This window comes from Rhipicephalus microplus, chromosome 3, assembly GCF_043290135.1.
Source record: "Rhipicephalus microplus isolate Deutch F79 chromosome 3, USDA_Rmic, whole genome shotgun sequence".
NCBI lineage: Eukaryota > Metazoa > Arthropoda > Arachnida > Ixodida > Ixodidae > Rhipicephalus > Rhipicephalus microplus.
In genome coordinates this window covers 122,382,712-122,394,931 of record NC_134702.1, presented here as the reverse complement: position 1 = coordinate 122,394,931, position 12,220 = coordinate 122,382,712, and the positions used below count along the sequence as shown (strand labels likewise).

The 12,220-nt window shown below is 42.6% G+C and overlaps 1 protein-coding gene and 1 long non-coding RNA gene across 2 annotated transcripts in view; both read right to left on the bottom strand.

Moving 5' to 3' along the window:
* The window catches only part of LOC119168528 (neprilysin-1), a 91,305-nt gene that overhangs the window by 20,931 nt on the left and 58,154 nt on the right, over positions 1-12,220 (bottom strand). Inside the window, exons 7-8 of the mRNA XM_075890196.1 lie at positions 2,357-2,516; positions 205-303 (exon numbers count right to left, since the gene is read on the bottom strand). Coding sequence (XP_075746311.1) covers positions 205-303; positions 2,357-2,516 — 259 coding nt within the window. The remainder of the gene's footprint in view (positions 1-204; positions 304-2,356; positions 2,517-12,220) is intronic.
* Positions 7,564-9,579, bottom strand: LOC142803324 (uncharacterized). The gene is made up of 3 exons (XR_012894057.1): positions 9,548-9,579; positions 8,151-8,236; positions 7,564-7,786 (listed from the first exon to the last, which is right to left on the bottom strand). It is a non-coding gene; the product is annotated as an uncharacterized LOC142803324 (long non-coding RNA).

Below are 12,220 nucleotides of genomic sequence, written 5' to 3'. Positions count from 1 at the left end.
ACACGTAGGAGTTGTAAGAAATCAGCATTGCTATTTTTCGGGGCATGTCGGTAAACGGAAACGTAAAAAAAACATATTGAGGGCTAAGAAACAAGGAAGTATGGGAGACGAAAAGACAATGCGCAATGTGTTGTCGTCACCCTTACGTTCCTGGTCACTAGCTGTGGATGTTTTCAAAGTAGGTGCTGAGAGATTTGCACGTACCTCCGGTTATGTACGGAGCTGTCAGCTGCCCCATGTCTTGTATTGATCCAACCACAACCGGGGAATAGGTGGCACTATTGCTGAGGGCGATGCTGTCAACTACAATATACAAGAAACACATTTCCTTTTAAACAGAAGACATTCGTGTCATAGTTCAAATAGTTAAGAATGCATCGATAAAATTGGTGCATTATTCAATATATTTGTGTCATTTCTTATCTTACTACAGTAAACATCTGTCAATTCATCGTCCAAACATCGCATGATTCGGATGTGTTCTGTTGTACTGGGAAGAACATACGCTGTCTAATGACACCGAACTGTCGCTAATGCGGTCGTTTTTGGCTGTAACTCACCTAACTCGGACAGACCTCGGAGTGCAACGAGCACGAAGTGCCGTACGTGTGACGCGCAAAGCAGCCAAGGCAGCTTATTGAAAGGGGGGCCTTCAGAATAGCGTCGTCATTAATCGTGACTGCTTTTGCGAGCAGAGCATCTTTAATGGCATATGCGATGCTCAGCCGTCCAAAGTTAACTTTTGCTGTAGGTTGCACGCACGTCTTTTTAACAGCATGGATGCTACGACGTGTCTTTAGTGACCACGGTTTTGTCTACAGTGGATGCTTGAATGATTTGCGCTGTTTGGACTTCGTATAACGCGCGCGTTGTCGCCAAACTCAAACGTAGAGATGGTGAATATGATAATCTTCATCCGTGCTCCAATGAAGAAAACTCATTTTTTACGCACGTGCCGCACGCAGAATTTCGCACGTGTTCTTGCCGCTAGTAAATTTGTCTTCGAGAGCCGAGTGAGCATGCACATGCAGCACATTTGGGAGGTTATTGTTATTCTTATACATCTAACTGGCAAGTGTACAGCCATGTCACTTTTACCTAAATGGTCAGTCTTCTGCTGTAACAAATTACTAAAACTGTGGCACCAGAAACAAGTAAACACTGACTATTCTTGTCGCAAATGTCACCGGGGTGCTTGCTTGATGGCAGCAGCATGCATGTGGTCTCTTAATTATTGCGGAGAAAGTTTATTTTTTGTGTGCGCGAGCTTGTGAGGTACACTTCACCGTTGAGAAATTCGTTGTTTACGATGTCCGAACAGCAGCGGGATGACGTGGATAACATTCAACGCGAAACACTTGTATTGGTAACCACGGAAAAAATATGCTGTGCAAATATGCAATAGCAAAACAAATTACATGACTGGCAGCTCATGTCTACCAGATAAGAGACAGGGCAGGGATTAGCAGTAATTTGATTTCTGGCTTTTCTAGAAACTAACTTTTTACAGAACGTCTTCCTTCATGAAGTTGTATGGCTAATGTTATTAGTATAATTTTATTTAGTGGACTCGTAATTACCGTGGTTTCACGTGACACAGCCACAGTAAGTGTAGTCTTCGATAAACACGGCTCTACTAGCTTTGTCATCGCATGCTTTAACGCAATCATCTTGGTCCACCACACAGATAATTAGCTTATCAGCAAAGCGCATGTATTTGGGAGCGAACAGACCACGAACTGAAACAGGAGGGAGGGAAGCCTTCGAGCAACGTGCTAGTAGGTAGAAATTGACTTTTGTGATCATACACGTCACCTTGGTGATGAGCTCTTGCCACGTGGCGTTAAAAACCACTCGGCAGGATCAATTCTCGCAGGACACACAAGAATTATTCAGAGCTTTATTTACTGCAGTTATTAAGCTCTTAAAATACACTAGAACAGCTCTTAATTATCTTCAAAGAATATTATTAGTAACAATTTCTGGCACTCTTTTTGCATGTGTCCGCTTCTGCACGCATCCTAACTACAAATGAATAAACGAAGATGGGGCTGGTTCTAAGGCAGCATCCAACTTTGTCGACCACATTTAAGGGGCACCATGTACAGTAATCAGTGAATGGCACTGCGCGCTGATCAGTAGATATGCCCTTTTAATAAGCATTATCGGATTGTTGAAAAATAGGGACCGTAGATTAGATCATTGCAAATTCCAATAAATAAAGCCCCATCTATCGTACATAGCACCGTCTGATACTTATTTGGTCTTTGACAATCTATTGCTCACAGTTATCTGTAAATAATATTTTCAGTCCATCAATTGGAATACTTTCTGTGAGAGAATATATATTACTCACTTGTTCTCTCGATTAGGCTGATATATTCAGCAAGATTGACAGCGATCTCATCATGGAAGCCGTACAAATTCAGGAAGTGTATGTATAACTCAAATAGCTCATTTTGGGGAAGGCTTCTCGTTGTTATCCACCACTGTTCATCACTTTCGCTGTAAGCCATCTGCAAAAAAACAGTTTATAATATTTCCTTTGACAGCTTCCTGGTGCCTTAACAGTTCACAGCGTGAAGGAAGTCTTAGTCACATGGTTACTGCATCCATCTGCGCACAGCTTCTTCATTTGAGCTTGCTCCGCCAAAATGGCCACACAGGGATAAATTCGATGCAACAGCCACTAATGCATCCTTGCGAAAACTTTCTAAAGACTTGGTTGTAATACTCAGAAGAGCTATTTTGGTTCAGCACCAGCGTACATGGTTTACATTTTGAAGCAGTTAACATATATATACACTGCTTTGCAGACAATCAACACCTGTTATGCCTGCCAAGTTCCGCAGAAGCCAGGTCATAACTTTCTGCTTTGTGTTTTGTTGAACTTTTCAGGTGTTAACACGGTGCTTCTCCCATGAAAGTGTCTAGTATTTAAATCGCAAATATTAATCACAATTTCCTGCCAATTCAGAGACATAACGTTGTCCCTTTTTCTCAAAGAAAATAAGGTGCACTTTCTCTATGAAATGTAGAAATGCATGACTTGATATTCGGTTTCTATATACCACAAGTGTATAACTAAAGCAGAAGATAAAAAAATGTTCTTATTACAACACTGGGCGTATACTGTCAAGTCAGAATATTCATTGTAGAAATAAACACAATTACCATCGTGGTTTCCGTTCAATTTTTTATCGTTTCATTACTTCTTAAAGGCGAATACAGATCAGAATTATTGGCCGTTAAACCACTGCTTATTTTCTCTGACACAATCAGGGGAATGTTTAAGCGAAAACAAACAAAATTAGTGTTTCATATGTATATGAATAGAAGTAATGTTGATAAAGTAGAGAACAAGTTTCAGCTTCATTGGAAACTGGCAACAAATTTTACCATGCTCAAATTAATTTGGGCTCCGACTACAGCAAGTTGCGGGATTTTGTCGTGGGTGCCGGCTGTAGGCTAGAAATTCTACTTGTGACGTAGCATTTTCAAAACTCTGCACATTCCCCAGCAAAACAATGTCGACAAATTCTAAAAAAAATTACGATAAAGCGTGGCCTAAATGACATGCTTGGGCCAGTGCGTAACATGACCGCCCCTAATGATACATGAAAGGATGTGAACAGAGAGATATACTCGGAACTAGGACAGGAACAGCTTGTAGATGTCACATTGTACTCAATAAACCCCAAGTGTCTTGACGATGAGAATAATGAAACTCAGAAGCTAGGTCATCGTTTTCTTTATGTCGGTTGTAACATATACGGTCATAATCTCATCAAATTCTCGTTGTAATGCTGACAAGCGGATGGCGGTTATGCATGCTGTGGGTCCCATAACAGACCTCTATCCCACGCCTGAAAACGGCGTGTGTTAGTGCAGCACTGCGGAGAAAGCAGAGGAAGCACACACGGGTGCAGATAAGTCCACTGTAAAAGGTAACACCGCTTATTGTGCACAGTAAAAATTTTTACACCCAGAAGGGTGTAAATGAGCTTGTCCCGTGGACGACACCCTAAGGGTGTTAATTCAGCACCTTCCAAAAAGGGTGCTTTACTATGCACCCTTAGAATAGGGTGTACATGTAAAAAAACTGTAGGGTGTTAAAAAACACCCTTAAGGAAGGGTGCCTTCGATGTCCATCACTTTTTTAGCACCCTCTGAGGAGGGTGCGAGAGGGGTGCACAAGGGTGTTGAGTGCCCATGGCAGGGGTGGCGAATACTGCCACCAATAGATATCAGCATGCACTGATTAAACACTACTTGAAGAAAGTGGTCCTGATTATCGATGGTGCACCACCTGTCGAGCTCCATTCATTGCGTGTGGGCAAAAATATAAACGCGTACAATCGTGTATGAACTTGTGCTGGATCTATATATACTTCACAGTATATGCACAATGCGCGCTACAGAAAATGAAGCCTTGCTGCCCTTGCGTATTGCGTTTATTTAATAGGCAAATAAAACAAACTTTTCTTCTGCCACACAACTTTTTCACCAGATATACGTTCATGTATACGTACACTACACATGCAACACCTCAAATGTTTATCATATTTTTTCAGTTTCACTTTATTGACAATTCTTTGCAACATACAATTACACTGGTTTCAGTTTAGTATACTGCTTCAAGTACATAGAGACTACAAATGAAATACACGCTAATATATCCCTATAATTCTTTCAAGTATCTACAATCCGAGTGGTTTCCAGTTTAATACTCCTTCGTGTACACAATCGGTTAATAGGAATGAAATACAGGCAAATATATACTTCTGATTCTTTCAAATATATACAATCACCATGATTTCACTACATACGCCTTCATGTATACAATCGTTCCCAAGAAGTGATGCACACAAAAATATATATGGATAGTGTTTTCAAATGTATACAATCACAGTGGTTTAAGCTTTGTATTCCTGCATGTATAACAATTGGTTATGAGAAATGATGTAGATGAAACATATACGAGTTTTCGCACATATAACTTTAGCGAATACTTAAGAAACCAATACAATGATCAGAAACACAATATGCTAAAAACGAACACAAAACTGAGTCAGGACACACAAAAAACAAAAGAGGTAATGTATAATTATGGCTAATGACACAGCTGGGTCACTTTATGCCAAATGTCCCAGCCATTTTGGCAACCATCTCAAATGTATTCAAAAAACTCGTGCTGCATTGAAAATAGTGAACTTCTGGAATATTTAGGAGAGGAAAAATATTTGGTCACGTGGCTGCCTTCTGAACTTTCTGGAATGCCGTCTAGGTGTTGTATGTGAAAAATTTTATTTTAAAAGCACCGCTCCTTCTTTCCATACGAAACTCAGTCTACGTGTTATGTAACTAGAGCTTAATTTGGGAGAGTTGGTTCATCGTGGTTGTGTGCTAGTCACCGCGCGACAACTTTAGGAAGAGACAGACAGGACAGGAAAGAGCACAGACTGTCAACTGAATTTAATGAATGTGCTACGAGCGCTTTTATACGGAGTACAAGAACCGTGTTCATGCGCGACGACACGTGTGAGCACTACAAAATAATGTTAACTGTGAAAAGAATACTCCCTCTCGGAAAGGATAAGTGAACGTGTAGTGATGCACTGATCATTGGTTTACCTGATAAAAAATATTTCTACAAACGTTAAATTGGCATTAAGTAAACCTATTCTCGTGACGGATGGGGCAAGATTGACTATTCCTGTTGCTGTTTAGTACACACACTTTTGAAAGCTTGCAAGGGGTGGAAAACAGCACGCTAATATCATAACTGCTGGCTATTTTTCTAGTTGTGAGACACGTGATGTGGTATAACATGCAAAGATTTTGGTCATTGTTTTTTGTTGGTCCTGTCTTCTTTAACTTTACCTTCTGCAGGAGGGTTTTGCAAACGGGTGTGAAGATTCTGTTGGGATGCCCAGCATCTTTTAGTCTTTTAATCTGGTTTTTAAGCCTGACCTCACCCTTGTGCTAACATGACTTCTGAAGGGAGGCCTGAATACATGTATCAATTCCTCTTCCTATTAATTTTGAATGCCCACTATCAAAAGGCAGAACATTCTTAGGACTCCTGGGCTGATAGCACCAGCCAATACCCCAACAGCATCATCACACTTGTTTGCGAAACCCTCCTGCAGAAAGTAAAGTTAAATGAAACAGGACCAAAAGAAAAAGAGAATGACCAATCACCTTTGCATGTCACACGGTACTACGTACATAAGGTGTCTCACAATTTTAGGAAAAGAGCCAGCAGATATGACATTGTTGTTTTCCACCCCTTGCAAGCTTTCAAAAGTGCATGTACTTACAGCAACAGGAATAGTCAATCTTGCACCATTCGTCACTAGAATAGGTTTACTGAATGCCAATCTAATGTGTATGAGATACCGCTAACACGTAGAAAAGTAAACATGGGACAAACTGGGCAATGCTTCAATGATCAAGCAAGACAGCATGCTTCAAATGTTAAGGAGGGCTATAGTAGTCTCATGGCCGGACACCGTAAAGAATGCAAGTGTGGTCCTAGGTTTCATAAAACACGGTTTTTGAAAAAAAAGCAAGCAGAAAAATGAGAGATTTTAGAACTCTTTATCAGGAAGGCCAAGGATCAATGCATCAGTACACCTTCACTTATCTTTTCCGAAAAAGAGTATTCTTTTCTCGGTTAAAATTATTTTGTCATGGTCACACATGTGTTGTTGCAGATGAGCCCTGGTCTTGTGCTCAGTATAAAAACGCTCGTAGCACCTTCAATAAAATTCAGTTGACAGTGCTCTTTCCTGTCCTTTTTGCGATAAGATTTTTATTACAGAAAAGAATTTCATTTTCTTACAGTTTAGGTATAATGATGAGTTTTCATTGTATAACAACATGGAGCAAATTGCATCTCAATACGGACAAAAATCACGATTTTGTGAAATTCGTGATATTTTCTCGTATATTTCAGCAGCTTGAGAGGTATAAAGATATTTTTTCCTCAGAATATACCTTCTGTGGAGTAAGTATTCACTGCTCAGATATTCATACAAAGTGCAATATTGCCATACAAAATGCAAACATAACACATTTTGGCTTTATTCTTGGAAGCGAATGTGGCAAAAAAATTGCAATATTATTATTGAGCTTCAAATACCTTACAGAAGCACATTTACTTAACAGGTAGACCGAATTTGCTTTAGAAAAAATAAGCGGTAGTTTTAAAACAAAATTTTCCACAAACAGCACACAGACGGCATTATGCCAGGAAGTTATAAGCCAGCCACATGAACAAAACTTTTTTTCTCGCTGAAGTATTCTAGCAGTTCACCGTTTTCAACGCAGTAAGTCAGCACATTTTTTTTTTTCAAATACAATTCAGATGGTCGCCAAAGTGGCTGGGACGTTTGGCATGGAATGGTCCAGCTATATTTAAGCAAAATAACTTACACAAATAACAATATTTGTTCATCTACCATGACCCCACTAGAGAAAGTTGTTCAGGCATTGTGACACTAAAGTTTTCAGTGCCGTACTGCCTGAACAACTGCTTTGATAAACTCCAAACTCACGCCGAGAAAAAGCCGCTCAATCACGGTGGTTGTTAAAGGCCTTGCGGCCGTAGACAATGTTGAAAATTAAAAAAAATCAACTCATCAGTGCTGTCACTCCTTCCTTCTTCATCATTACTGACACGGAAGATTTTTCGGTTATCCATGTGGAGGTTCAGGAAGTAGGCTTGCTCTAGGCTGGGTCCAGGGTAGACTACGCAGGACGTCAGCGGCACCCTCTCATCCTGTAATAAGAGCAAATATGACTTCTCATAAAAAAATTTTCGTGCTGTTCTGGCAGCACCATATATAAAGAATGTGTAGTGTGTATCCTTCGAAATGGCGTGTAATTGACATTACACTGAACTCGAAGCATACAACCCATACATTCCAATAATTTCGTATGATAAAGATAAGAGTTTTCAAGCATACAGCGAATTCCCGAAATGAGGTGAAGTGTAAGACTACAGCTCAAAAATGGCACTTACGAAAGCCTGAACTCACTTAAGAATCAAATTCCTTCTAGGGTAGTCAGCCAGTGTGAAAAACAATTCTTAAAGTACAACGTTTAGAACATGTAGCATTAATCAAAACGCACAAGAAACTTACCTCTTCATGTACAAACAGTGAAGACATCTCTGCTTTCTCTTTTACATGAGAACAAATGATCTTGGGCGTGGCACTAGCGAAGAGGTCTACAAAAAAAAAAGTAAAAGACTTACTTAAATCACGCCTCTAACAATCTGAGGAATTGTTACAAGTCACCAATCAGTGCAATTCTGACTGCCTCTATAAGGGCATCAAAAATGAACAATTTTCTCGTTCTTTCTACTCTCACAAGACGCTCCGTCAATGGAATCTAATCCAAATTTGACGCTGTGCTTCCTATTTGCCTGCTTTCTATACGTAGGGCTGCGAACATGTGTTTTGTGCACCTAATCTAGCACAGAAATTCGTCATCTATAATTCAATCATCTTATATAATTCATTGTAATTTGATAAAAGATGTGATAGCTCGTCCAGTTTTTAAAGAGTTGCGGGCCTGCAATAGGCACTGCCTTGCACGTATGAAAGTACTTCTTTTAAAAAAAAATTCAAAGCTTGCTTTTAGAAAAAGCGTCTGGCATATTTCGACAACCAAGCCCATCCTCTGATGGCAATCAGGGGCACGCTATTAGCGATTATTGACTACGAGATTGGCAAACGTAACCCGTGCCTAAATACTCAGTTAAACACAATCACGCAAGTAAGAGCACTCGAACGACACCAACGCGCGCGGACGCCGACTACGTTGCAGCAGCCATGACTTATGCTAGAGCAACCGCACATAGCTCCAACAGTCACGTATACTCTCTCGATTCTGTTATAATGCCGAACACTATCGCAGATGAAAGCGAAGCACGAAAACAGCAAACAGAAACGAGGAAAAACAACGCACGGCGATGGCCACAACAACGCGAAGTCTGCTAGATCTTTCCCTGTTGCTGGTGGCACTTGTCCTAAATAGCTTAAAAGACCGAGGCGCACGTGCTGGGAGCATCGCGGCATATCAGCACCTCCAACTATACCGTCTTCAAGCAAAAAAAAAAAGCCATTTCATACAGTGCGCCTCTGTACATAATTTTTGCTTTTTCTTTCTTTTTTGCGTGTGCACCGACAGAAGCACGTTGCACATTTGAGTATTAATAGAAATGTTATTACGATGTAGCCCAAAGCACATCTTAAAACAATATCAATCACTTTGTGCAGTGTAGAGACAATGTGCGATCAGCAACTAATCCCGCCCTTGTTAAGTGATCACATCACTCACTGTATGAGTGATGCAGGCACTTACACAACATCGCGCATAGCAGTGTGAACTCGTTAAGTCCTACGTTTAATCGGGCATCTGCAACAGGCCCGCGAACGCATGCTGTTGTAAATGGCTGGCAGCCTACTTCGGCAGAGCTGCTGCAGGCGCCCAGCTAGCGCTGTATGGTTACTACCTACGAAAACAGCACACTCACCGTTAACAGGCCCACGTTGTCTGTGTCCGCCACTCCATGAATATTCCTTAATCCGACCGTCACTTCGAACACGGTGTCATGCGTGACCACCTTTGAATATGCGCCTGTTCGCTAGAACACACACAGCGACCAAGACCCCCGACCAACGCAACGCATTTGAAAGACTGATGAGACAGAAAGGGCAACACTGAGAGAGAGAAGGAGGAGGCACTGGCGGCGGCGTGGCGGCGCCGCAGCTGTCTCGACGCAGGTGTTCGGTGACGCAACTCTTCGCTTATCTACGCCGCCGTTGACGTTGGCCGGGTTGAGCGGGGGGGGGGGGGGGGGGGGAAGGAGCGGCAAACCCGCCAAGACGGCGCCGAAAGGCAAACGCTATGGCGCATACGGCGGACGGCCGTTCAACGCGGAATGACTCCTTGTAAACGGCCACTCTTCTTCCAGCCAGTCGCACAGCGACGCAGGTTATTTACCAGCCTCGGGTTCTTTGAGTATTTTGACGGAATGCGATTGCAGTGGGCAAAAAATAGTGAAGCAAAACTTGCGCAAAACAAAGTGCACCATGGAATGACCAGAAACAATAACTATTTCGTCCTCGGTGGCATTAGCGGGAGAGCATCGCTACACCTTATTCCAGAGAAATTTCTTTTTGCATTGTCTGTGTCCGGCTATTCCGCGTATGGTGCCGCAAACACTGAATGCGTAGTCGAAGCTGGAACAAATTAATCCACTGTAGCGGATGTTTAGAAGGCTTGTCATGCACCACGAAACGTGCCGAGGTCGTTATAACAAACTTTTTGCTGACCACATGATCAGCACATAATTCCATATGGTTGCCCAATGAGCTAGCTAAGCACCTGTAGCAAAGGCAGTGCACGTTCTTGTTAAACGTTGTTAATATAAACGATGGTTGTGCATAAGTGCAGTGACAGCTTTCCGTGTGAATTGGTCATAACCCACGTTTTCGAGCGTAGAAGCGCCTCAACGGAGCTAATCAGTTACCACAGCAAGTTCGTAAGCAATGATGAGGCACGAAAATGTTCAGCTGTTTTCCATGTACTGAATAGTTAGTGTACAGTGCCTTGACCACCGCCATTTCTTAAGCCACCTCCCATATAGACTCCCAGTCTGAACAGGTGTGGGACCTTAAACACTAAGAAGCAGTGCCCCCCCCCCCCCGCACACACACACGAAATTTGAGGGCGCACGGGCTGATGCACACGCATACTTATTCACAGGCGCACACACATACACGTATACAAACATACGGCAACACACACACGCGACCGTAAACGCACGCATGCATGGGCGTACACATGTGCACAGGCACGCTTAACACAAGCACGGACTCGCACATACACGCGCACGCACACATGCACGGGTGTACACACAATCGCGCTTACACGCGAACACATGCGCAGGCTCACGCACACACACCCATACTCGGGCGAACATTATGTTCCTGTGTTTAATCCACAGCAAACATGTAGCTTATAACCAACGCTAAGGTGAGCTTTCGTAACGTGGATTGCAGTTAATTGCCATTATAGATGAAACGCGATTTGCTTCTGCTGGCATTCTGCTTTATTCGGAGAGCACCTTCACACATTCTAAGTCTAGGCCGTCATTTAACGCAAGGTCCACATATTCGTGCAGTAGCTACGCTGCTTGGCCGCCAATTCGAAGGTCGCGAGTTCGATTCCGGCCGTGGCAGTCGAATTCAGATGGAGGCGAAAAGGTAGAAGCCTGTGCACTGCGCGATATCGGTGCCCATTAAAGAACACCAAATGGTCAAAATCTCTAGAGCTTTCCACTACGACGACCCTTATAATCATATCGAGGTTTTTGAGACGTAAAATACCAAATAATATAATTATGTGTTCTTCTTATGCTGCATATTCCATCTGATGAATCATCACCTACACCCTTCTCAGGTCCAAAAACACCCTTAGAGCCTATTTTAGGGTGCTATCGAGGCAAGCACCCAAACAAATGGGTGCTTTTTTTTCAATCGACCATTTATGGGTGTTAAAGGGTGTTGCAAAGGGTGCTTTCTCGTAAAAGCACCCTTTTTACACCCTTTTGGGTGTAAAAATTTTTACTGTGTGACCGCACTCCCCGCAGCGCCACTGTGTCTTCTTGGCGGTGCATCGCAGCGTAGGGACGCATGCGCACACGGACACGTGAGAAAAGCTTTATGTCGTCTGCTGCATCACTGTAGCACGCTCTTCTGAAGTAGCAAAGCGCTGATCTTGCTTGTCTGTAGTACAGCAAAACCGACGTGTCTGTGTGCACCTGTGCCGCTTAGATTCGATACGCGACTTTGCTGACTGCACTAGCAGTCGGCAGAGAGCTGCCCGGTGGAGCTGTGTTTACCTTGAAAGTCGACACCACTGTAGAACCAAATGCGCACCGTGGTTCCACGACGTATGGAATCTCGGCTGCGGTGGCTGCAGTTTTGATGGAGGCGAAAATGCTGTAGGCTGATGTGCCAGATTCAGGTGCACTTTAAGAAACACCAGGTGGTCGAAGTTTCCGGAGCCCTCTACAAGCATCTCTCATAATCATGTGATGGTTTTGGGACGTTGAATCTCGCATATCACTTAATATATCAAGCCAGGTAGCGTAGCCATTTTGTGTACACCATGACCATAGAAATCAAGTCATCCCGTTCAT